General features: G+C 37.1%; 1 protein-coding gene across 17 annotated transcripts in view; it reads left to right on the forward strand.

The window, feature by feature from the left end:
- RBMS2 (RNA binding motif single stranded interacting protein 2) overlaps nucleotides 1-26907 on the forward strand; it is a 77552-nt gene that overhangs the window by 9704 nt on the left and 40941 nt on the right. For 5 of the 17 annotated variants that reach the window (XM_081059382.1, XM_081059367.1, XM_081059383.1 and 2 more), the window contains exons 1-4: nucleotides 9394-9620; nucleotides 9760-9795; nucleotides 10156-10222; nucleotides 11145-11231. In XM_081059382.1, the coding sequence (XP_080915508.1) occupies nucleotides 11166-11231 (66 nt within the window). In that variant the 5' untranslated portion in view covers nucleotides 9394-9620; nucleotides 9760-9795; nucleotides 10156-10222; nucleotides 11145-11165. Of the gene's footprint in view, nucleotides 1-9393; nucleotides 9621-9708; nucleotides 9796-10155; nucleotides 10223-11109; nucleotides 11232-26907 lie in introns of those variants that run through there. The other 12 variants (XM_081059377.1, XM_081059369.1, XM_081059378.1 and 9 more) reach the window with 7 other exon arrangements.

Consider the following 26907-nt stretch of genomic DNA (forward strand, 5'->3'; position numbering starts at 1 on the left):
ATTGGAGGTTTTATTGTCTAATAAGACAAGAAAAAGAAATAAATGGTATAAGGATTACAAGAAGCAAAATTGTCATTATTCACAAATGATATTTATGAGGAAAATATAAATAAATCTACAAGTAAATTATTGGGGCAAATAAGAGAGTTCAACAAGATTGCTAGATAAAAGATCAGTGACCATAATTCAATAGTGTTCCTAAACTAAAGTAATAATTATGCCTAGTTTTTATAACATTAAAAACTGAGAAGTACATATGAATAAATATAATATAGGATAAATAAGAATTTTATGGAGAAATTATTAAATGGGAAGTTATACAATATATTGCCATCTCTAGGCTAGCTTCCATAATCGCTGCCTCCTGCTATTCATGCCCTTGTGTAATCCCTTCCTCTTCAGTATGAACTAGGCTTGTGATTTGCTTCTGACATATAGAATATGGCAAAGGTGACTCTCCCTTCTTGGCTTTCAAGAAATAAGCTGCCATACTGTGAGCTACCCTAAGTAGAGGGCCACATGGCAAGGAACTGAAGGCAGCCCCCAGCCAACACCCAGCAAGAAACTGAGGTCCTCAGTCCAACATCCTGCAAGGAACTGAACACTGCCCAAACTCATGTCACGGAAGTGGCTCCTTTCTATTTGGAGCCTCAGATGAGAACTCAGTCCTGGCCAATACTTTGAAGCCTGGCTAAGCCATGCCCAGACATTTGACCTATAGAAACTGTGAGATCATAAACATATGTTGTTTTATGCCACTAAGTTTGTAGTAATATTGTTATGAAGCAATAAATAACATACACCATGCTAAGTGGAGGGAAACACTCGGTTTCAAAAAGATGGAAGCTTTCCTCAAAGTGATTTACAAATTTAACACAATTTCATTCAAAATCTCAGCGTTTTGCATAGAATTTGCATGAATCCTAATTTTTTTGTGGAAGACAGAACAGCCAAGAGAAGCCAACAGAATTTTGGCTAAGGATGATGAAGGGGCTAGACTTCCCTACAGGATATCAAAACTTTGTATAAAGCTATATGGTAAAAATGTGATTAACTTTTTAAGAAACTGCCAAACTGTTTCCCGAGGTGGCTATACCATTTTACATTCCCTCCAGCAATGTTATGAGGGTCCTAGTTTCTCTACATCCTCATCAGCACTTATTATTACCAGTGTTTTTTATTATAGTCAGTCTAATGGGTGTATAGTAGTATCTCATTGTAACTTTAATTTGCATTTCTTTAATGCCTAATGATTCTGAGCACCTTTTCATGTGCTTATTAGTCATTTGGATGTCATTAGTGAAATATCTATTCAAATCTCTTGCCCAATTTTAAACTGGGATATTGTCTTATTATTGAGTTATAAGACTTCTTTATATATTCTAGAGCCAAGTCTTCTATCAGCTATGTGATTTGTAATATTCCAGCCATTGGCTTGGTTTTTCATTTTCTTAATGGTATCTTTTGAAAGTCAAAAGTTTTAAGTTTTAATGAAATCTAGTTTATTATATATTTATTTTATGGCTCTTGCATTTGGTGTGCCTAAGATCTCTGCTAGCTGATCATTAGGATTTCCTCCTGTTTTCTTCTAGAATACTATAGTTTTAGCTTTTACATTTCGTTCTCTGATCCATTTTGAAATAATTTTTGTGTATGGTATGAGGTAAAAATCTAAGTTCATTTATTTTTGCATGTGGATATCCTATCATCTTAGCACTGTTTGTGGATAAATCCTTTCCTCGTTGAATTGTGTTGCCACCTTTGTTGAAAACTGACCATTAATATGAGTTTCTTTCTGGTCTCTCAATTCTGTTCCATCGATTTACATTCCTAACTTTACACCAATACCACACTCTTTTGATTAACTTAGCTTTATAGTAAATTTTGAAACCAATTTGTGTAAATCTTTTAAATTTGTTCTTTTTCAAAATTGTTTTCATTTTCCTAGGTCCTTTGCATTTCTGTCAACTTGTCAGCTTCTACAAAGAAACCTGTTAGGATTTGGTAGGAATTATACTGAAACTATGTATTTTGGGAAAATTACCATATTAACAATTACTTCTTTAATTTCTCTAAGCAATGTTTTATGATTTTCAGTGTACAAATCTTAACATTTGTTTTGTTAAATTTATTCCTAAATATTTAATTCCTTTTGGTATTATTATATGGAATTGTTTTCTTAATTTCATTTCAGTTTGTCTATGGCTAGTGTGTGGAAATACAGTCGATTTTTGTATATTGATCTTGTATCCTTGTGACCTCACTGGACTCATTAATTCTAGTAGTTTTATTGTGGATTCTATAGGATTTTCTACATAGACAATAATATTGTTTGTGAATAAAGACAGTTTTACTTCTTTCTTTCTGATCTGGATGCCTTTAAGCTATTTGGTTTTGTTGTTGTTGATTTGTTTGCTTTTTCTTAGTGTGTCATCTAGAACTTCTAGCATGGTTGAATAGAAATGGTAAGAGCAGATACCCTTACTTAGTCCTGGTTTTAGGGGGAATGCATTCAGTCTTTCACCATTAAGTATGATGTTAGCTGTAGGGCTTTCCTATTCTTTATCAAATTGAGGAAATTCCCTTCCATTGTTAGTTAGTTGAAAGATTTTATCGTGAATAGGTATTAGATTCTGTCCAGTGCTTGTTTTCCATCTACTGAGATCATCATGTTGATTTTGTCCTTTATTAATATGCCATATTATATAATTTGACTTTTGGATGTTTAACCAGCCTTGCATTTGTGGAATAAATCATAGTTGGTCATGGTGTATAAAACTTTTTTTAAATATATATTTCTGAATTCAGTTTGCTAATATTTTCTTAAGGTTTTTAACACTATATTCACAAGGGATATTTGTATATAGTTGTTTTCTTTAAACGATACCCAATCAGTCTTTTTTTTTTAATTTATTTTAAGTTTATAAGTTTATTTTAAGTTTAAGTGTTTTTCCAGGATCCACCACTTCAAGTCAAGTAGTTGTTTCAATCAAGTTGTGGAGGGCGCAGCTCACAGTGGCCCATGTGGGGATCGAACCAGCAACCCCGGTGTTACAAGCATTGTGCTCTAACCAACTGAGCTAACCGGCCTCCCCCCAATCAGTTTTTTAACCTAATGGTTTGAGTGACCTTTGATAATCCTTGCCTAGGTCAACTGTTTCACTAGGGATTGCAAAGTGGTGCTTATTTCTTTATTATTTGAACTCTTTTATAAAGAAGGACTTTGCTTTATCAATTACTTGGTTATTCAGAGATACAGTTCATGTACAAAAGGTAGGCTGTGTATTTGATTTGTTTCTTTTTACTTGCTAATGTTAATAATAATAAATTGGGCTGGCCCGGTGGCTCAGGCGGTTAGAGCTCCATGCTCCTAACTCCGAAGGCTTCCGGTTCGATTCCCACATGGGCCAGTGGGCTCTCAACCACAAGTTTGCCGGTTCACTTCCTGGAGTCCCACAAGGGATGGTGGGCAGCGCCTCCCCCCCCCCACACACAACTAAGATTGAACACGGCACCTTGAGCTGCGCTGCCCCTGAGGTCCCGCATGGCTCAGTTGGTTGGAGCGCATCCTCTCAACAACAAGGTTGCCGGTTTCGACTCCCGCAAGGGATGGTGGGCTGCGCTCCCTGCAACTAGCAATGGCAACTGGACCTGGAGCTGAACTGCGCCCTCCACAACTAAGATTGAAAGGACAACAACTTGACTTGGAAAAAAGTCCTGGAAGTACACACTGTTCCCCAATAAAGTCCTGTTCCCCTTCCCCAATAAAAAAATTTAAAAAAAAGAATAATAAATTGGTTCCATAATTATTCTAAAGGTGATCAATCAGTTAGTTTTAAACATTTATTATGAATTTATGAACTTTAATAACTATTATGTGTTTATTCTTTGAATTTGTTATTATTTTTGATGCTCAAATTGTCCTGTCTTTGGACTTGAGTGGAAGTCCCCTCAAGTTGACTCTTGAATCTTTTTGATACAATCCCAGTAGTTTTGTGGGTTGTTTTTTTTTTTTTTTGATGGCTGACAGATTCTTTTATAAACAATCAAAAAACTTCATACTTGTTACAATAGGAAAATAAATGTTTCTTTAATGAGCAATTAAATGAAAACTATCTAGGACCCTATAGGACTTTTAATGTGTTTGGTGCGTATCTTGGAAGAGAGGACATTGGTTTGCTGGAATCATTAGGGTATGACTGAAAATGAGAAACAGTAATTTATAAAACATCTATTTAATAGTGTTCCCAAACAGTAGTTCCTCTGAAATTAAAACAGGAAATAAAATTTATATTTATACTGAGGTTTAGATGTGACTCACAACGCATATCAATCTTAATTTTATGATTTTGATATTATCTTTTTTAAGTACTCAATAAAAATTCAAATCTCATTTTAAGATCATGAATTTGAGGTGTGTGGTAAAACCTCGTAGTTTTTGATAGCTTCCTTGCTTACTGGTATGAATATGCCTTGTACATATTGTTTTTTCTTATTTTTGCCATTGTATCTTTGGAATGTATTCCTAGAAGTAGAACTATTAGGTTGAAGGGTAAAAGCGTATGTAATTTTGCTAGATAGAGTGAAAGGATTTCCACAAACAATATATAAAATATACAATATATAAAATATACCTTTTTAACACAGCCTCTCCAACAGAGAGACTGTGTCAAGCTTTTGGATTTTTGCCAGTCTAGTAGGTGAGAAAAGGTGTCTCTGTATAGATTTAGTTTAGCATATTTTTATGTTCAACAACACATTTTAATAAGTGGGTGATAGTGAGCCTACATTAACATGTAAAAAGAAAAATTTGCCATTAGCCATGTAAAATTGAATGAGTTGGCTCTGACCCTCAGGCTGCAGGCTGTTTGTAGTAAGGACCAAGAGGGATAACATCTCATATTTGTAAAATGTTTTATAATCCACAAAGTACCTTTAACAGTCATTATCTGATCTGACTGTCATGTGTAGAGATTCACAACAGGCTTCCCCAAAGTATGCCACGTTGGCATGTGAATTATTTTGAGTTGAAGGCAATCAAGACCCTGAAGGCTCATGAGAAACTTTTACCTCTCCTTTAAAGAATATAAATTAGAAGCCTTAACCATAATAAGAGTTATCACCAGAAATAACTTTTTATGACCTATTTATAGGGCAGGGCAGACTTCTAATTACTGAACATCTGCCCTTCTTATGGCTGTGCAATGACCCTCCCCGCCTCTGAAGACCCAAGGTGATCTTTAGCTAAGAATGTCAAATATACTTCATTTTCCCTCTCTGTCTTCTAGCCTCTCATATATGTGGGGTCTCTGACTCTCTCATGTATGTGGGGTTCCCATGCATATGTATATATTCAATTTGGTTATTTTCTCTAATTAATCTATTTTATGTCGATTTAATTATTAAGCCAGCCAATAAAAACCTAGGAGGACAGAGGAAGGTTTCTTCCTCTTCCACACATGAAGATCTCTAAGACATAGGACAAATACTGTTGCCCATTTTGTAGAAGGGGAAACTGATGTTTTAGAAGATTGAGATTTTGAAGTTTAACACAGCAAATAGTAGAGCTGCATTTAAATTTCAAACTTCTGATCTACCTATGTACAAATTCTATGCTTTGTTTTCCTATTTGCTAAAGGGTGCACAACCTATATTACCCAGGAGGTGGCAGTGCTCTCTTATTATTCATTGGGAATTCACTTTCCCATTGGAGACACTTTTTTAAAAGGAAGTGAAAATTGTGTTCTTTTAGCTAACGTTCTTGAACATAAATTATGTGTAGGTGTTAAAGATAAAAAGATTAAGAAAGTTGGTGTTTGCTTCCTAGGAACTCATAATCTGGGTGCAAGTGGTGGAACAGAGTTAAAAGCCTACAAAAATTTTGTACAGGAGGCTATGGGAATACGAATTTATAATGGACCTTTTAAGGTGGTGTCTTTTTAATGTGATAATAGCAACATAGTTTTATCTAGTACATAGATGAGAGACACAAGTAAATTCAAGCTCTCTGACTTCCTAATAATACAAAAATAAGCAATAAAAGAAAAATTGTAGGAAAAAGCTCATAGATGTCCTAATGTGCCATTCTATTACTGGCAACACTATTTTCAGTGTTTTTATGAATAACATCTTCCATTCTGGGTATGCACATAATCTAGTCCTTTCTTTCTACATTATGCTAATTTTCTGACCCAGTGATTCTATGTAATTTGATTCCTGTATTTCTTTAGTGTCTGGCATAGGACAAGTATACTTGAAGATTTTGTTAGGATATTCCGTGTAGTTTTTTTTTTAAGATTTTATTGGGGAAGAGGAACAGGACTACATTGGGGAACAATGTGTACTTCTAGGACTTTTTTTCCAAGTCAAGTTGTTGTCCTTTCAATCTTTGTTGTGGAGGGTGCCGTTCAGCTTCAAGTTGTCCTTTCAGTCTTAGTTGTGGAGGGCACAGCTCAGCTCCAGGTCCAATTGTCGTTTTCTAGTTGCAGGGGGCACAGCCCACCATCCCTTGGGGGAGTCGAACCGGCAACCTTGTGGTTGAGAGGACTTGCTCCAAGCAACTGAGCCATCCGGGAGCTCAGCGGCAGCTCAGCTCAAGGTGCCTGTTCAATCTTAGTTGCAGGGGGCGCTGCCCACCATCCCTTGTGGGACTTGAGGAATTGAACTAGCAACCTTGTGGTTGAGAGCCCACTGGCCCATGTGGGAATCCAACCGTCAGCCTTCGGAGTTAGGAGCATGGAGCTCTAACCGCCTGAGCCACCAGGCCGGCCCTTCCCTGTAGTTTTTGACCAAAGTATCTGTTGCTATAGGAGAGGAGAGCATATTATTAGCACTGATATTTAGGGTGTGAGATAAATAATTCCTCAGAGTTGTCTGTCTTTGCCCTATTTTCCAGTGAGTTAAGTCAAGGAGTTGAGAGGCCAAATTTACCCAATTTCTAGGTTTAGACCAATTTTGTCATTCCATCCTATATCAGAAGGGGGCAGGGCTAAGCTTTTGTTGTTTGATACACCTTAAATTTTCTTGCCTAGGGAAGCTGATGTGTTAAATAATACTCTTTTTCCCCCTCTTCTTCCTAAGGCACTACCTCATCACTTTACCATGAAATTAATTCAACTTTTTGGTCTATTTCCATTACTTAGTCTTCTGGGCACACAAATTAATCAATGGGAGGAAAGATAATCCACAGAGAATATTAGCAGCTGGAAAAAAATGTCCCTACTAGGCCCTAATGTACCTTGTTCAGGTCTCCGAACCACATTCAGAGCTTCACTCTAGCAAACTGGCCCTACCTCCCTGCTTTCAGACACAATATGTACCACATGACTCTGGCTCTAGTTGAATGTCAATCTAGGGTCTAGCGTGTCTGCAGGTAATACATTCTTTTGAGTTCTGCACCGTGATGTGGAGGGGCCAATAGTAGCATGCAGACATCTTTCAACGTACAGGTAAGGGTTGATCTAGTCAATAACAACACTTATTTAAAAGTGTTTTTCTGGAGAAATCACAAACCAGTTTATATTGAATTAGAGGTACAAATATCTTTTTCCAAGAAATCCAATAACTCTTATTTTACTTTTTCACGTCAAGGCAACTCTTGGGTGCTGGGCCCATGAGAACTAAGAATTTGAGAGGCATTGACTAAATCTAGAAAAATGTGGGCAACTATAATGGGCAAAGCAGATAGAGGCAGCAAAGTGAACACACTGGAAGAAAGAAGATTCTCCTTCCTCTCGTATATTTCCTGAATATAACCACAGAACTCCATTACCTTCTCTATCACTTCCACAAAATTCCATAACCTCCTATCAAAATATACGTACAAGAATAAAGGATGTAGTTTCGGGTTTGGCACTCTTTGACACAGTTAACTTTTGGCCTCAGTTCACAAATCTGGATTATTTTACTTCTATGGCTCCACAAAACCCTAGGTTTTTATATTAGTTCATGTAAAATAGAATTTATTTCATGAGATGCTTTATCTCCCTTTTATCTGATACAGTCTACTTTTAGAGTATAGGAATGGTGGTAAATCTTAGGATGCGTGAAAATCCTACATTTTTTTCCCCTACATCTATTTCTATTTCTTAAAGCAGTAGGACCCTAGAGAAATGGGTGCTGGGGTGTCTTATACCTAGTGTGCTTTGGTTCTGTATTATTTTGTTTGCCTTTTTTCTAGAGATAATAGATGGTCCACCAATTTCCAGGAGACTAAAAGTTATGAAAAGAATTTCCATATAATCAGATTGTTTGGAAGGTAAAAAAGAGAAGAAATTGGATTGGGTGATGTTGGAAACTTTTTATTCAGTATTTCCAGTTATAAAGTTTAGCCTGCCTAGTCCTAGTATAATCTTTTGAATGTAACTAAGATACTAGTTTTTGGAAATGTTCACCTCAGATCATGAAATGTGGGTTATAGAATACCCAGAGGGAGACAGCAGAGTAATTAACCATCACGGAGCTAACATCTACTGAGTGTTTACTAAGTGCCAGGCACCTTCCTAAGGGCTTTGTATACATCGCCTTATTCCATTTCACTACAATTTTAGGAAGTTGATGATACTATTTCTTTACTCTGTTTTACAGATGAGAAAAGGTTTGGATACGTGAGGTGATTCTCCCAGTGACATTCAGCTTGTGAGTGACAGGACTGAACAAGACTTAGATTTGATTCCAAAGGCTAATACAGTAGGTATTATCTCCATTTTGCCAATGAGTGAATCAGAGATGTTAAGTAACTTGGCCTATAGTCACATAAATTGTGACTCATGGTGACATTAGGATTTGCACTCATGTCTACTTCTCTCTACAACTCATGGCTTTAACTATTTTAAATTCTAAGATGTAAATGAGCATTAAGGAAGACAGTAGGAGAACACAACACATTGAGAATATTAGAATTTTTAAAAAATTAAATTAGCTTGACTACCATTATAAATCCCATTATAAATCAGGCCTTAAAGATTAAGGTTTTTGTACCACATCAACTAAAGGCCTAAATGGCCAGGATAACGTGGTATATAATGAACGAGAATGTCTGAGGGCAGAAGGAAGACTTTAAAAAAATATGGGGGACAGCTGGTTAGCTCAGCTGGTTAGAGTGTGGTGCTCTTAACAACAAGGTTGCCAGTTTGACTCCCACATGGGCCACTGTGAGCTGCGCCCTCCACAACTAGATTGAAACAACTACTTGACTTGGAGCTGATGGGTCCTGGAAAAATACACTTAAAATAAATAAAAGTTAAAAAAAATATATGGTATCACTGAGAGATGACTTTATTAATTTATTTACTGTTGGCTGCTGTGCTTCCAATCTCTGTTGCAATTCCCACATTGAGGCTGTTCCCACCCTTCCTGTGTCCCTTGAGCTGAGCAGGCACTTCCTGTCCTATTGGAAATGAAAGTTAGAGATTGGGGGTGTGGTATGTATGTATTTACTATGCAGAATGTTGGTACTGTCTGTCCTATTATCATAGCAAAAAAGGGAGAGAAAAACTAGACGACAGCCTGGGACTTAATTTAAGAGAGCATTGGGCTTAATGTTTGTTGTGGCAAAGCAGACAGGGTTAATTTATCTCTGAAGAGAATATCCATGATGGCAGCAAAGTGACCTTAAGAAGGTATTTGAAGGCTTTCATTCTACATCCTTTTTCCACTTGGATTGGTAGGAGTTACTGGGTATCATTCTTAAATTTTGGTTTCCTACAGGTTTATTTTCTTTCTCTTTTTTTTTTTGCCGGGTTTGTTTTCTTGTTAAAGCTACTTCTACAAGACATTCCTCCGATACTGTTAGAGGTGAGTGTTATAACTGTGTTAGGTTCTTGACTCTAAGTTTATGTTCTTTTTTCCTAAGAGCTTGGTAATTTTCTTCTTTGTGAAACATAGGCTTGTTAAAATAGTTATTTTATCACCCCAGTAAATCTAATTAATAAAAAAAATAGTTATTTTAGGGGCGGCTGATTGGCTCAGTTGGTTAAAGTATGGTGCTCTTAACAACAAGGTTGCTGGTTTGATCTCCATGTGGGCCACTGTGAGCTGTGCCCTCCACAACTAGATTGAAACAACTACTTGACTTGAAGCTGATGGGTCCTGGAAAAACACACTTAAATAAATAAAGGTTTAACAAAATATATTAAAATAGTTATTTTTTTCTAGAGCTCAGAGACAACCTGAAGCAAACATCTCAACTCTGAACTTCAGTTGGGCATAAATTCCAGGTTTGGTGAGTAACTCTAATTGTTTCGGATTCATGGGACTTGAAGATCAGGAAATAGTGGGATCAAGAGTCAAATAAGATAGCTTATAATTGAAGAAACCAGTAGGCAATTTTGACTAAAACAATTGGGGGTGGGGGAAAAGAAACTACTAGGCACCAAGTTTTATGACATAGTTCAGTTTGATAATTCCTTCCTAAGTATGAAGTCATACCTGGGGGACTCCGAATAGGAGTGAGAAACATCAGCCCATCCTTGTGACTCAAGAGGAATAGAACTGTCCAAGCTGAAACTAGTTATTTCCCATTCTGTTTTATCTCTGTTCTTTGGTGAGCTCGTCTGTGTTCTTTCTTCATGTATTAAGATCAGTGTAAATATGAAGTGGGGGAAAGTCCTGAGCTCACCTTACATATTCTCTCTCAATATGGTTTTCTTCACATGTTCTCCAAGGCAGTGTCCCAGTGGCCCCTGTAAAATCAAACTTGAAATCTTCTAGTTGACATATAAGGGAAATAAATCCTTATTGTCTTTTCACGAGGATCAGAACTTTTTCACAGAGGAAAGGTGATAGAATTGAAAAGGAGAGACATAAGAACTTTTCTTTTTGCTCTAACTACTAAGCCTGTAAAAACTTTTAAAAAATAACATCTTGGGCATTAGGACCCAGTGGAAGTGCCTCATTCAGACTCTGGGTTAACTTCTCTCAGTGACGTCAACAAGCAGCCCTAGCTCATTCTTTACCCCCCCATCTCTCTCCCTCTTGCTCCTTTTCTCCCCCTTTCTCCTCCCCCTCCCTTCTCCTTCCCTCTTCCTCCCTCCCTCTGCCTCCCTCTCTCTTTCTCCCTCTCTCTTTTCCTCTCCCTTTCTTCCTCCCCCTCTCTCTCCCTCTCTCTTCCCCCTCCCTGTCCCTCTCCCTCTTCTTTCTCTCAGCTCCCAATCATTAAAGAGAAAATGCTGCTATCAGTGGCTTCCAGACCTGGGATTTCGACTTTTGGCTATAACAAGAACAACAAGAAGGTAGGGAAAAGTGCTTTTTTGGAATTCAGCTACTTCCTTTTCTGGGGATCCGGAGTGCCCTTGGCTTTAACATTCTCTTAAGACAGGAAAGGGGTTCCTCTCTCATCTTAGCACCTCTCCAGCTCCTTTCCCTTTTCAACCACTTTCGGCATCTTTTCTCACCTGGTTCTGAAGTTCCAGGAATTTACAGTCTTTGTATGTGAGGCCTGAGAAAGCAGGGGAATTAAAAACAAATAAAGCTTGCAAGTTTGTGTCTTTGTGAAAAGAAGTTAGTTTGACCTCCTGCTGATATACCCTATCTCTACAGGGATGATTTGTCATCTCAGACTCTGGCCCCCAGTCCACCCCCTAATCTTTTTGATTAACTGTTTCCATTCTCCCTCACCCCATTTTCTTTCGTATCCCTCTCGTACCCGTTCCACCAGCATTATCAGGTAGCAGAAATACAGTCGGTGAAATCACAACAGTTTCATCCAGAACTGGGTGTACTCTTCTAGATTAGACAGAGACCCTACCACACCCAGCCTGAAGGGAAGGAGTTTTAAGTGAAGACACACCTTGGGATTAAGGCAGAAAGCTCTGTGATTCCTTAGGTTTTGCTGCTGAGCTGGTGCTTGGAAATCTGCAGATAATCAGGATCAGCAGGGATCTTTGGAGTCTTTAGGATTAACCTGAGGCTACCAGAGTTGTGCTATTGCTTGGGCACAGGAGCAGTTTGGGGGAGAGGTGGACAGTCATGCCCACATTTGCCAGGGAATATCCTTGGCAGTTTCTTGGAATTTCAGGGCACACAGTACTGATTAGGAGAAACTTCACACTGGAACAGAAATACCCTTTACCCTCTCTTGGTGTTGTAGCTGTTCTTTGAAGAAAAAGGCACCGTAGACATTCAGGGATTTTTTGATCATCTGAAGGAGTGAGTGTTGGAGGCTTGGAAGGATTCCTGTTGCTTTCTCATATACCTAAAGAGACTTACAGGTAGATTTAAACAAAGTATCTCATCAAGGCAGTAGGTAAACATTTAGACCCCAAAACACTTAGTGTTACTTTATCGGTGTTAGTTTATATGGTATTCATTCTGTTTATATCCTTAAGAAATATGGTCCATATGTATTTGTTGGTTATCCATGACATATAATATACACACACATATATGAATCATATGAATATGATTTTGACAGAGGGATATTTCATCTGTCTTTATTCTTTTCAAATCTTATATAGTACTGTATGAAAGTGTCCTTCCTAATTTTTTCCTTCCAAGTCTTTCAGGTTACTCAGACCCATTAAAATAAAGTGAAATTAATTACAGAAATTAGTTTTTTTCCTATTAGAGATTTCATGTATATAATGCTATCTAAAATCTCTTTCCTTAACTCTCTACCCCCTTTCGCACTTGTAGGATAAAAAACATTTAACTATCTTCTAAATCTAGGATAGTATAGGGGACAAGAGGTATGATTATGGATTTGGATTCAAATCTTATATCTCTTCCTGATACCTTGTAAGGTTTGAGAAAATTCAGGAAACATTGTGGGAGGGTTAGATACATGTTTACTAATGTATTTGTCAAGAATTCTTTGGGTTCTTATGGGTCAATGTTATGATGACATCACTTTGTGGCTATATATATATGACTCCTTGTGGGTATATATAGGTTTGTGCATATTGTGTGTATTTAAACTAAAGCATTACAAATGGCTGTTTGTTTATGTGTTGACATATGGAGCTTAATGTGTTCATTTCTCTTTGTGGGGAGAGTATTTTAGATCTATTTGCTTATGTAATTTGTGTGTTTTTACACTCAAAGTTAAGTTTAAAAAATAACTTTTGTTAGTTTTTAGTAGTAAATGTAAGACATGCCCATTAAAAAAATAAGCATAAGGAGGTATATAAAATTAAAAGTCAAGTCTTTCCTTACCCATATCTCATCCCTCAGGAAAATAACTTTTAGCAGTTTGGTGTATGTATCCTACCAGACTTTTTTCTATGACGAGGTGAAATTTTAATTTTGACATTGGCTTATTTGCCATTTCTATCAAGAACTTAAGTTTCTCAAATAGAACAAGCCTATGTAATAAAGTTCTTGAACCTGTCTAATACATTTTAAAAACTAAACTAAAATAAAGAACAGTCAAACTCTAAACTTCTGAAAAAGTACAAATTATGAATATCTGTTTTAAAGAAAAACACACACGCAGACCAATGGAATAGAATTGAGAGCCCAGAAATAAACCCATACATATATGGGCAACTAATTTATCATAAAGGAGCCAAGAATACACGATGGAGAAAAGAAAATCTCTTCAATGAATGGTGTTGGGAAAACTGGACAGCCACATGCAAAAAAATAAAACTAGATCACTGTCTTATACCACAAATTGACTCAAAATGGACCAAAGACTTGGATGTAAGACCAGAAACAGTAAAATACATGGAAGAAAACATAAGCACTAAACTTCTGGACATTGGTCACAGTGACGTTTTTTGTGAGTTTGACACCAAAAGCAATAAACAAATGGTACCACATTAAACTCAAAAGATTCTCCACAGTAAACTATCAACAAAACAAAAGGGCAACCAACCAAATGGGAGAAAGCATTTGCAAATGATACTTCCAATAAGAGGTTAATATCCAAAATATATAAAGAACTCATACAACTGAACAACAACACAACAAAACTATCTGATTAAAAAACAGGCAGAGGATCCAAATATATATTTTTCCAAGGAAGACATACAGATGGCCAACAGGCATATGAAAAGATGTTCAACACCACTAATTATTAGGGGAATGCAAATCAAAACCACAATGAGTATTATCTCACACCTGTTAGAGTGGCTATTATCAAAAAGAGAAAAAACAATTATGTGTTGGTGAGGATGTGGAGAAGAGAGAACCCTTGTACAGTGTTGCTCAGATTATAAATTGGTGCAGCCACCGTAGAAAACAGTATGGAGTTTTCTTAAAAATTAAGAATAGAACTAACAGGTTATCTAACAGTTCCTCTTCTGGGTATTTATCTGATCTGAAGAACATGAAAACACTAATTGGAAAAGATTTGTTTCCCCCTATGTTCACTGCAGCACTATTTACAATAGCCAAGATGTGGAAACAACCTAAGTGTCCACTGATGGATGAATGGATAAACGAGATGTGGTATATATACACAATGGGATACTATTCAGCCATAAAAAAGATGAAAGATTGTTATTTGAAACAACTTGGATGGCTCTTGAGAGTATTATGCTAAGTGGCATAAGTTAGACGAAAAAGGACAAAAACTGTATGAGTTCACTCATATGTGTAATATGCATCAAAAAATTAACAAATGAACAACAACAACAACAACAACACCAAAACCCAAAAATTCGAAGATACAGATCACAGAATGGTGGATACCAGAGGGGCAGGAGAGTATGGGGAGGGCAGACTGGGTAAAGGGGTCAAATATATGATAACAAAAAGAAACTAGACTTTTGGTGGTGAGCACACAATAGAATATACAGATATTGAATGATAATGTACACCTGAAATTTGTATGTTATTAATCAATGTTACCTCAATAAAGTTAAATTTTTTTAAAATCTGCTTTTGTTGTCCATCATTACGCTATATAGAAATCTAGAAATAATAGATCTGTAAAGATCTGCTACTTTAAGAATTTTTATGTCATAATTTACTGGAGTTATTAGTTCTAGTTTGCGGAATAAAAATAATTGCCAGTATGCTCAGTTTGAAAAGCTATTTGTACACCACTGTTGTTACTTCCTTATTTCAAAGTGTATTAATTTTATTTACTTGATTTTAAAAAGTAGGATTGTTTTATTTTGAAACATATTTGTATACTTCACTTATCAGGGAAGTTGCTTCCTGAGGAGCCCATGACAAGCATAGTTTTCATATTCTTTTTTGGCTGTGGTAAATACAGGAATCGATCAGCAAATGTATAATGCCTAATAAAGGCAGATTCTTTCTCAGGATGGAGGGTTGAATATCCAGTCCTTTTTTTGAAATTAAAATAGTCACAGAAGGGAAAATGTGGATTTCAAAGAGAAATTCTTCAAAGAGAATAATGTACATTTAAAAAATTTTTAGTAGCCTTCAATTATTCTTGATTCATTAAAGAAGACTGAAGTAAAAAGATCAGTGTTCTAAAGTCTCAACAGTTTCTTCAATGTTTCAGAGTTCCCTTAGTGGAGAGATTTGAATATAGGTGAGATTGAAAGAGGAAATGTTTGGAACTAAAGGAATTTCAGACTTGTAAAGGGCCTAACCACGCCTTCGCTGACATCATCTTCCTGGCATGTGTTATTATAATTTAACTCCTCAGAGTATCAACAACCATTTCCTTTGGAAAAAAAAATGGGACTGCAGTTTAACTTGGGATAATTTGCCTTCCCCGGCCTACTTTGCATAAATTTCTATTTTCTCTTAATCTTAACATATTGAAGACCAACGGAGGGTGGGAGACAATGATGAGAGTAAAACTGACTGGTACGCTTAGCCAGATCTTCAGCCTTTTAGAAGCTTGGGTTACCTGAAATTTTCAGAAGTATGTACTCAAGAGAGAAGAAAGTGGGAAGCAATACTATAATTGTTTATAGTTCAAACAGGGACAGAGAACTTTTTTGTATTTACTACATTTTCATTTAGTTTCCATCAAATTCAATTTAGTAAAACTGAGGACTAAGAACTTTAAGGTCTAACATCTCTTGACTGAGGGCAGCAGCTACTAGTTCTGTTATTAGTAATAAAGTTAACTCGGTTAAAGTTTAATGGTAACGTCTTTCCATTGATTCCTCCTTTTCCTTTTTAACCCTACTACACTAATTTACGCTCTCAATACAGATTATCTTTACTTTGATAATAAACATCCCACACAATCTCCTTGATTCTCCGCCTCAACCCCCTTGCCCTAGGTAATTTTATACTGTTGCCAGAACAACCTTCCAACTTTCCAATGCCGAGCATTTCTTGTATAAAAATCTTTAATGACTAAATATTACATGCTACACAAAGTTAAATCCCTAGACCAATACCCACTATTTACCCAGCCTTTCCTTGCCTTCCCTATGTTCCCCTGTTGACAGAAAAAAACTCAGTATCAACTAGGTGTTTCATCACCAAAAAGGACTTATTGGGTGGTGGGGTGGGGGAGAAAGCATTGCAACCCAGTACATGCAGACATGGCAAGCCACACGGCCCTGTGTGCCAAAATGGAGAGATACTTATAGAGAGGAAAAGGAAGTTAAGGAGAGGGGCAGTTACAACCATAGGGCTTCATTTTAAGCATAGAGTTCTTCCTGTAGGGTTCTTTCGATGACATAGAGTACAAGAACTCCTCCCATAAGCCCAACTCCTCCCACATACCCTCTAGACTGATCATGTTTGTTAAAGTCTGTCATAATTTTTATTACCCTCCATGATTCTATTACATTCACTCTGCTATAGCCAGTTGTGTTACCTGCAGTTCTCTAGAAATGCCGTATGATTGTTGGTTTATATTTCTCATTCCATGAGAAAATATGCTATAAAACAGAAAAATATAGAGAAAGAGGACAAGACAAAATATAGATTAGAATTAGAGGTCAGTTGGAATTAAAATGCACGTGTGCAAACCATAGTTTTATTTTGGAAGGTGAGGACTGAAGAATAGTCATTGCTTTTCATCACTGTAGATGTGGTTGGTGACTTGGTCAAGCAATTTCAGAGTGGGGAGCAAAAGCAAGGTTGGTGTGAGTTGGTGAGTGAAACAAGGTTAAGGAAGTATAGGTGGTGTGTATAGACTAATCTTTTAAGAACTTTGGTTAAGATGGAGAGCAGAACCCAATTGAAAAATGGGCTGGGCCGGCCTGGTGGCTCAGGTGGTTGGAGTGCTGTCTCCGGGTCAATTCCCACATGGGCCAGTGAGCTGTGCCCTCCCTTCTACAGCTAAGATTGTGAACAACAGCTCTCCCTGGAGGTGGGCTGCCATGAGCAGCCAGGGGTTGGCAGCCAGAGGTTGGTGTGATCTGCTGCTGGCTGCTGAGTGCTGCCATGGGCTACCGTGTGAACCAGAGTGGGTGAAGAGGTGGAAGAAAGGGGAAAGAAAAAATAAATTGAAACATGAGCTAAAGATCTGAATAGATATTTCTCCAAAGAAGATCTACAAATAGGCATGAAAAGATGCTCAGCATCATTATCCATTGAGAAAATGCAAATCAAAACCACAATGAGATACCACTTCACATCCACTAGGATAGCTGTAATCAAAAAGACAGGTAATTGGCCGGCCCCCGTGGCTCAGGTGGTTGGAGCTCCGGGCTCCTAACACCAAAGGCTGCCGGTTCTATTCTCACATGGGCCAGTGGGCTCTCAACCACAAGTTTGCCGGTTGACTTCCTCAACTCCCGTAAGGGATGGTGGGCTGCGCCCCCTGCAACTAATAACGGCAACTGGACCTGGAGCTGAGCTGCACCCTCCACAACTAAGATTGAAAGGACAACAACCTGACTTGGAAAAAGGGCCTGGAAGTACACACTGTTCCCCAATAAAGTCCTGTTCCCCTTCCCCAATAAAATCTTTAAAAGAAAAAAAAAAGATAGGTCATAATGTAGAATAATTAGACCCTTCATACAACTGGGGGGAATGTAAAATAATGCAGCTTCTTTGGAAAACAGTCTGGCAGTTCCTTAAAAGGTTAAACACATGCCTAGGTATAACCCAAGGAATTAAAACATATATCCACACTAAAACCTGTACACCGATATTCATAGCTGCATTGTGCATAATAGTCCTAAAGTGGAAACAACCCAAATATCCCTCAACTGATGAATGCGTAAATAAAATATTGTAGATACCTGTCGTGCGGGGTGTCCGGCGGGGTCTCTGCTCCCGCTCCCCACATAAGAACGCAGGACATGGTGAGGCCAAACAGGAACACCCATGGAGCCATAGATAGGGGAGTCAAACCAATATATTCTCACCGGCGGCCTCCGCCTCTCTACAATCCGCTCTTGCTAGCCCCCATTCTTTCTGCTAGCGTAGCCACAGCCGTTATATTAGTGGCCAATGGCTTACGGGTTACAGCTGACAGCCAACTAGCCACAGCTGCTGGCCATCTGATCACAGTTGATGACCATTTACTACCCGAGCCAGCACCTTTCTATGTGAGGCCGAGAGCCTGGAAACTGTTTTTTTGGGGGCTTTGTCCCCACAATACCCATACAATGGCATTTTATTCAGTAATGAAAAGGAATAGAGTACTGATACATTCTATAAAGCGGATGAACCTTGAAAACATTATGCTAGGAAAAGAAGTCACTCACAAAAGACCACATATATTATGCTCCCATTAATGTGAAATGTCCAGAATAGGCAAATCCTTAGAGCTAAAAAGCAGATTAGTGGTTGCCTATGGCTGGGGGAAGGGGGATGGTTGGGGGAAAATGGGCAGTGACTAGTAATGAGTATTGGGTTTCTTTTTGGGGTAATTAAAATGTTCTAAAATTGATTGTGGTTAATGGTTGCACAACTGTGTGATTTAAATAGCTTTGCATTTATACTTTAAAGGGGTTAATTACATGGTATGTAAATTATATCTCAATAAAATTGTTATTTAAAAAAGATGGGGAGCAGAGGAATGAGGCAAAGGCTGGAAGAGGATGGGGGTAGTGTTGACAGAATTTTCTTAAAAATAGGAGATATGGGAGCAAAAATATAAAAGGAAATCATGATGAGTTACTTAATACTTGTTTTCCAAATACATATGTTCATATTCCTCTTCCTCCTACTCTGATCCTTTTGTTGTTGTGCCTTATGTATTCAGCCTCTGATCCTTTTTTGTTGTTGTTTTTGCTTCCTTTTGGAATGGCCTTTCTGTTCATTTGTTCACTCATCCTACATTCATTAAACAGCTCCTGCATTCTAGGCCTTGGGGTTAAGGCATGATAGTGGCCCTTGAAGAGCTCAGTCAAAACTGTCTTGCAACTACCCTTTAAGTTCAGCTGGTATATTACCTCTTCTATAAAGCTTCTCCAAATACTTCTACCTCTCAGCCCCAAAGGGGACCTTTTTTCTGAGCCTACATAGTATTTTGTAGTTCATATGTGGTATACATAATTTTGCATTGTATGAGAATCATTGAGGCAACTGTCTTATTTCATTGCTGGAGTGTAAACTCTGTAAAGGTTATTCAATTTATTAGTCTCCAAAACACCTGATACAGCACCTTAAGCCTATCTAGCAGATACTTAAAAAATGTACCCTAATAAATGTAATTCAGGTAATTTTAGGCGTTAAATTAAGGTTAAACAAAAGAAGGCAGCATTGTGTTCTGTACAAATCATGAGATATGGAGTTAGAGAGATCTGAATTTAAATGTGCTTTTGTCACTTACTAGCTGCGTGACCTACTTCCAAGTTTCTTAGGCTCTCTGACCTTGAGTTCTTTATCTTAAAGTACTGATAGACTTTACTGGATTATTTTAAGGATCAGTAATATTTATATTTGTAATCACATGTCAGCATGTAAATAGACTTATTTCTTTTATCAAAAAAAATCGTTTTGATGATACTTCTTACAGCTGTGCCTCGTTTTTCTTCTTCTCTTCACAGTAATATATCTTGAAAGAGTTGTTTATTCAGGAGTGTAAATACTTGGTGTCTTCAGTTTATTTCCTTTCATTATTTTTTCTTTTATTATCTTTAATATATTATTTGATAATACAAAAGATTACGTTATACTTAAAAAGCATAACATTAAGAGGAAGACCTGTAAACCCATTTTCCAACTCAAGAACTAGAATCATTGTCTATAAATTGCGTGTCATTATGAGTTTCTCCCCATCCCATCTCCTACCTCCCCTCTAGAGGTAACACTCTCTTAAATTTTATATTTATCATTCGATTGCTTTTTAAAGAATATAGTTTAAAACCATGCTTAATTTGCTTGTATATATTGTTCTAATATTATAGAACTAATTATTATACTTAATATTATTAGATGAGAAATTTTACAGGAGAGAAAAAATGAGGTACAGAAAGTTTGATAATCACATTGTTAGTGAATGGCCCAGCTGAAGTTTGAACCCAAATAGTCTGGCTCCTCCTAATCTGTCCTTTAACCACTACCATATTGCCTTATACATAGTTGTCTGGGGTTTTTCCCCCACTCAATATTACATTTTCATGATTCATTCATGTTTTATACAGCTGTGGTTTATTCATTTTTCAATGCCATATAATATTTCATTTTGTGACTATACCATAATTTATTTATTTATCCATTCTCCTGCCAATGAGCTTTTGGATTGTTTCTAGGCTCATTAGTTTGTTTTTGCTCTTCCTAATATTGCTGCTCAGAACATTCTCACATGTATGGCAACTTTGTGTAAGAATTTTTCCTGGGTTTTTATCTAGGAGTGGGATTGCTGAGTCATAGGTCTGTGAATGTTAAATTGCTTTCTAAGTGTACCAAACTTGTTTGTCAACAATGTGTAATTTTTACTGTAGATTTACATCTTCCCTACTTGTCGATAATGTCAGATGTCTCTCATTCTTTCTTAAATCCAATCTAATTAGGCTTTTACTCCACCACTCCACCTGCTCTTATAAAGGTCTACAATAACTTTCATATTCTTTTTCTAAATTAAATTTTAGTTTTTATTGGGGAATATTGGGAACACTGTGTTTCTCCAGGGCCCATCAGCTTGAAGTAGTTGTCCTTCAATCTAGCTGCGCAGGGGGCAGCTCAGCTCCAAGTTCAGTTGCCATTTTCAATCTTTAGTTACAAGAGGCGCAGCCCACCATCCCATGGGGGAATTGAACCGGCATTGAGAACCGTTCAACTGAGCCATCCGGCCACCCCTCCGGAAGCTCAGAGGCAGCTATTGTCTTCAATCTAGTTATGGAGGGCGCAGCTCACTGGCCCAGGTAGGAATCGAACTGGCAACCACTGTTGTTCAGAGCTCGTGCTCTAACCAACTGAGACATTCGGCTACCCCAGAACTTTTTTATTTTGATATAGTTCAGTTTATCTATTTTTTCTTTTGTTGTCTATGCTTTTGGTGTCATATCTAAGAAGTTGTCAAATCCAATCTCATGAAACTTTTCCCCTGTGTTTTCTTCCAAGAGTTTTATAGTTTTAATTCTTATGTTTAGGTGTTTCATCCATTTTGAGTTAATTTTTGTATATAGTATAAGGTAAGGGTTCAGCTTCATTCTTTTGCGGGTGGATATCCAGTTTTCCTTATATCACTTGTTGAAAAAACTGTTCTTTCCCCCTTGAATGAGGAAATAAACAATTCATAAGTTTTAAATCGGACATCATTCTGAGTTGTGTGATGAAATCGCACACGCTCCAACTCTGTCCTGCCTGGTACGTGAATCATTGCCTTCGTCCAGCATCTCCACGCTGTTTACGCTACCTGGCCTTTAGTCACTCGGTAGGCCTCTCGGTTATCACATCGACTGTCTCCCTATCACAGTGCTTGTGTTCAAGTAACCCCCTATTTTACTCAATAATGGCCCCAAAGTACACAAGTACTGATGCTTGCTGGCAATTCAGATTAAGGCAAAGAGAAACCGTACAAAGCTTCTTTTAAGTGAAAAAGTGAAAGTTGCTCGATTTAGTAAGAAAAGAAAAAAAATCGGAGGTCGCTAAGATCTATAGTAAGAATGAATCTTCTATCTGTAAAACTGTGAAGAAGGCAAAAGAAGTTTGTGCCAGTCTTGTCGCACCTCAAACTGCAAAAGTGACAGCCACAGTGAGTGTTAAGTGCTTTGTTAAAATGAAAAAAAAAAAAAAAAAGATGGAAAATGCATTAAATTTGTGGGTGGAAGATCTGAACAGAAAACGTGTTCTGATTGATGGCAGCATGTTGTGCCAGAAAGCAGTGAGCCTATACAAAGATTTTAGCAAGGGATCTCCTGCAATGAGTGACACCAAGCCATTTACTGAAAGTAAGGAATGGTTATACAGATTCAGAAATAGGTTTGGACTGCAAAATATAAAAATTACTGGAGAAACAGAGAAAGACCACATTCACATAACTTTATTACAGTATATTGTTATGATTATTCTATTACTAGTTATTGTTATTAACCTCTTACTGTGCCTAATTTATAAATTAAACTTTATAATAGGAATGTATGTATAGGAAAAAACAGTATATATAGGGTTTGGTACTATCCACAGTATCAGGTATCCACTGGGGGTCTTGGAACGTATCTCCTGCAGATAGGGGAGAATTACTATATTTTCTATAGTAATTTTCTATTGTTTAATCTTTTAGTTTTACTTTCTGGGATATTTCTTTTATCTTGTTTTTCTTCTAGCCCTTCTATGGATATTTTTAATATCTGCTATTGTAATTTTAATTCCCAAGAACTTTTTTTTGTCTCTGTATATTCCTTTTTTATTGAATTTTGTTTTTGCTTCATAGATGAAATATTTTTGTTCAAATTTCTTGAGACTCTTAAGTCTTACTAAGTTTTCTTCTGTCTTGTCTCTTTTTCTTTTGAGTTTCTTTTTTGGTTTTCTGTTTGTTTTGATCATTGACTTCAGAGGTTTTCCTTAAATGTCTCGTGATTTTTGGCTGTTTGAGTGGAAGCCTTTAAAAACACAGATGGCAGCCCTGTTGGCATGGGAAAACCTTACTAAATGGTGGACTTCACTATAGGTGATCAGGCTGTTGTATAGGGAGAGAGCTGAATGTCATCGTTTATAAAGCTGTTCTGTTGGGCTGGTCAGTTGCCCCAGGGAAATCCTCCGATCTCTTTGGAGGGTGGGGATGGAGAAATGACTGTGGGTATTACTTCATCCTCATGTTTTCAGTTTAGTACTTGTCCCATTCAGCTGTGCTTAGTGGCTATGAATCCAGAGTCCCTCTGGTGCAATCTACCCAAAGAATAAACTAGTTTTCTTCTGGAGGCGGGGTGGAAGTAGGGCAGTGGTAGCCTGATTGTGTCGTTAACAACCCTGTCTTTTTAGGTACTTGGTGCCTCTAATTTCTGAGCCTTTCTGGGATTTTAGAGGAGAATCACCTTGCTCCTTGTTTTTTTCCTATTAGGTTTTAGCTTGCTTTTCTTTTCTAAGTTGTATATCATTTATCCATCTGATATCCACCTTCTAAAATGTTGGGATGTGTTATCTGTTTTCTTTGTCCTGGGAGGTTTATATCTTTTTTATACCTTTATAATAATTTCAGTGGGATTTGGGAGGCTTTAGAGATAATTACATATGAGGAGTGACAATTCAGTTTGCGAACGCATCCTAGAAAAAGAGCTATAAAAAAAAAAAGAAAGAAAAAGTGCTATATACCTCATTGCTGAATATCACTACGGTCCGGTCACCTTCGAAGTACTCCCCTTGGGAAGCTATGCACAGATGCTGGCACCTAGTCCACCCTTCAAAACAATTTTGGAACTCTTTCTGGAATGGCTATCAGAGCTGTAGTCATATTATACTTGATGTCCTGAATTTCATCAAAACGTCTTCCTTTCAATATTTCCTTTATCTTCCGGTAAAAAAGTCATTGGGGGCCAGATCAGGTGAGTAGGGAGGGTGTTCCAATACAGTTATTGGTTTACTGGCTAAAAACTCCCACACAGACAGTGCCGTGTGAGCTGGTGCATTGTCGTGATGCAAGAGCTCCTTCGGGACCATTTTAGCGTATACCTTTCTCCTGCCAAGATTTTCAGTTAAGATTTTCCCACTGTTTCTCTATCGATGTTTACTTGGTCTGCTATGCTTCTCACAGTCAGCCAATGATTTTGATGCACAATTTGATGAAGTTTTGCAATGTTTTCGTCAGTTCTGCTCGTTACTGGCTGCCCTGACCTCTCTTCATCAGTGACACATTCTCTCCCCTCAGAAAAACGTTTAATCCATTTGTACACTGCCATTTTCTTCATGGCATTATCGCCATAAACTTGGACTAACATGTCCCTGATTTCACTTCCACTCTTGCCAAGTTTAACAAGAAATTTAATGTTTGTTCGTTGCTCTAATTCAAGCTCAGACATTCTCACGATGACACACAAAAACACGCAACAACAATAACGAACGCCACTCGGCAAGATACCACCACATGTCGACATGAGCACAGCTCTGAGACACTGATATACCAAGGTTATGAAACCTTACTGAGCTGTTTGTACAGGGCTGCCCATGTAAGCGCACAGTGGCAAGTTCGTGAACTTAATTGTTGAATAGGAGTTGTCAGAGTGGGAACCCTTGTCTTGTTTGTGACCTTAGAAGAAAAGTTTTCAACCTTTCACCATTACGTATGATAGCGGTGGGCTTGTTATATATGGCTTTTATCATTTTGAGGGGTGTTCCTCCTATACCCTGTTTGTTGAGCATTTTTATCATGAAAGGATGTTGAATTTTGTCGGTTGCTCTTTCTGCATCTATTAAGATGATCATGTGATTTTTTTTGTCTTTGAGTCTATTAATGTGGTGTATCATATTTATTGATTTGTGTATGTTGAACCATCTTTGCATCCCAGGGATGAATTTGACTTGATCATGGTGTATGATCTTTTTAATGTGATGTTGAATTTATTTTGCTAGTGTTTTGTTGAGAATTTTTTCATCTATATTCATCACGGATTTTGGTCTGTTGTTTTTTGTAGTATCCTTATCTGGCTGTGGTATCAGGGCAATGCTGGCCTTATAAAGTGAATTTGGGAGTGTTACCTCCTCTTCAATTTTCTGCAAGAGTTTGAGAAGAATTTGTGTTAATTCTCTTTCAGATCCTTAGTAGAATTCACCCATGAAACTGTCTGGTCCCGGGCTTTTCTTTGTTGGGAAGTGTTTGATTGCTGATTCATTCTTCTTACTTGTTATTAGTCCGTTAAGATTTTCTATTTTTTTTTTCATGATTAAGACTGGATAGGTTGTATCTTGCTAAGAGTTTATGCTTTTATTTTAGATTTTCCAATTTGGTGACATATAATTATCCATAGCAATCTCTTGTGGTTATCTCTGTGGTATCAGTTGTAACGAATGTTTTATCTTTCACTTATAATTTTATTTGGGTCCTCTCTTTTTCTTGGTAAGTCTAGCTAAAGGTTTGTCCATGTTGTTTATCTTTTCAAAAAACCAACACTTAGGTTTTTTTAATCTTTTCTATTGTTTTTCTATCTCTATTTCATTTATTTCTGCTCTGATCTTTATCTCCTTTTTTTCCCTGCTATCTTTGGGCTTAATTTGTTCTTCCTTTTCTAGTTCTTTGAGGTTTATTCGAGATATTTCCCCTCAAGGTAGCCATTTATCACTACAGACTTCCCTCTTAGACCTGCTTTTGCTGCATCCCATAAGTTTTGGTATGTTGTGTTTCTACTTTTGTTTGTTTCAGGACTTTTTTTAAAATTTCATATTTGACCCATAGGTTGTTCAGGAGTGTGTTGTTTAATTTCCACATATCTGAATTTTCCAGTTTTCCTCCTGTTAACTGATTTCTAGTTTTATACCATTTTGGTCAGAAAAGATACTTGGTGTGATTTCAGTATTTTTAAATTTGCTGAGACTTGTTTTGTGACCCAACATAGGCTCTGTCCTGGAGAATGTACCATGTGCACTTAACAAGAATGTGTATTTTATTGCTTTTGGATGCAATATTCTGTTAGGTCCATTTGTTCTAAAGTATAATCAAGTCCAATGTTTACATATTGATTTTCTGGTCTGGGTGATCTATCCATTGTTAAAAGAAGGATATTGAAGTCACCTACTTTACTGTATTGTTGTCTATTTCTCCCTTCAGATCCGCTAGTATTTGCTTAATATATCCAGGAGCTCTGATAATAGGTGTATGTATATGTATAAATGTTATATCCTCTTGATGAATTGACCACTTTATCATTATGTAACAACTTTCTTTGTCTCTTGTTAAAATATTTTTACTTAATGTCTATTTTTTTCCTGATATAAGTATAGTTATCCTTGCTTTCTTTTGGTTTTCATTTATGTGGAATATCGTTTTTCAACCCTTCACTTTGTTCCTATATGTGTCCTTGTAGCTGAAATGCGTCTTTTGTAGGCAGTATATAGTTGGATCTTGTTTTTTATGCGTTCAGCTACTCTGTGCCTTTTTAATCTATTTACATTGAAAATAATTATTACTATGTAAGAACTTATTATTGCCATCTTGGTAATTGTTTTCTGGCTGTCTTGTAATCCCTTTCTTCCTCTCCGCTGTCTTCATTTATGAATTGATGATTTTCCATAGTGGTATACAGGCATACTTTGTATTATTGTGTTTTGCTTTATTGTACTTTGCAGATATTGCATTTTTTTTAACAAATTGAAGGTTTGTGGCAACCATCCATCAAGCAAGTCTATTGGTGCCATTTTTTCCAACAACATTTGCTCACTTCCTGTCTCTGTGTCACACTTTGGTACTTCTTGCAATATTTCAAACCTTTTCATTATTATTATATTTGTTATGGTGATCAGTGATTTTCGATGTTACTATCGTAATTGTTTTGGGGGTGCCACAAACTGTACCCATATAAGACAGCAAACTTAATCAATAAATGTTATATGTGTTCTGACTTCTCCACCCACCAGTCATTCCCCCATCTCTCTCCCTTTCCTCTGGCCTCCCTATTCCCTGAGACACAACAATATTGAAATTAGGCCAATTAATAACTCTACAGTGACCTCCAAGTTCAAGTGAAAGGAAGAGTC

Source organism: Rhinolophus hipposideros, assembly GCF_964194185.1.
Source record: "Rhinolophus hipposideros genome assembly, chromosome: 9".
Classification (NCBI taxonomy): domain Eukaryota; kingdom Metazoa; phylum Chordata; class Mammalia; order Chiroptera; family Rhinolophidae; genus Rhinolophus; species Rhinolophus hipposideros.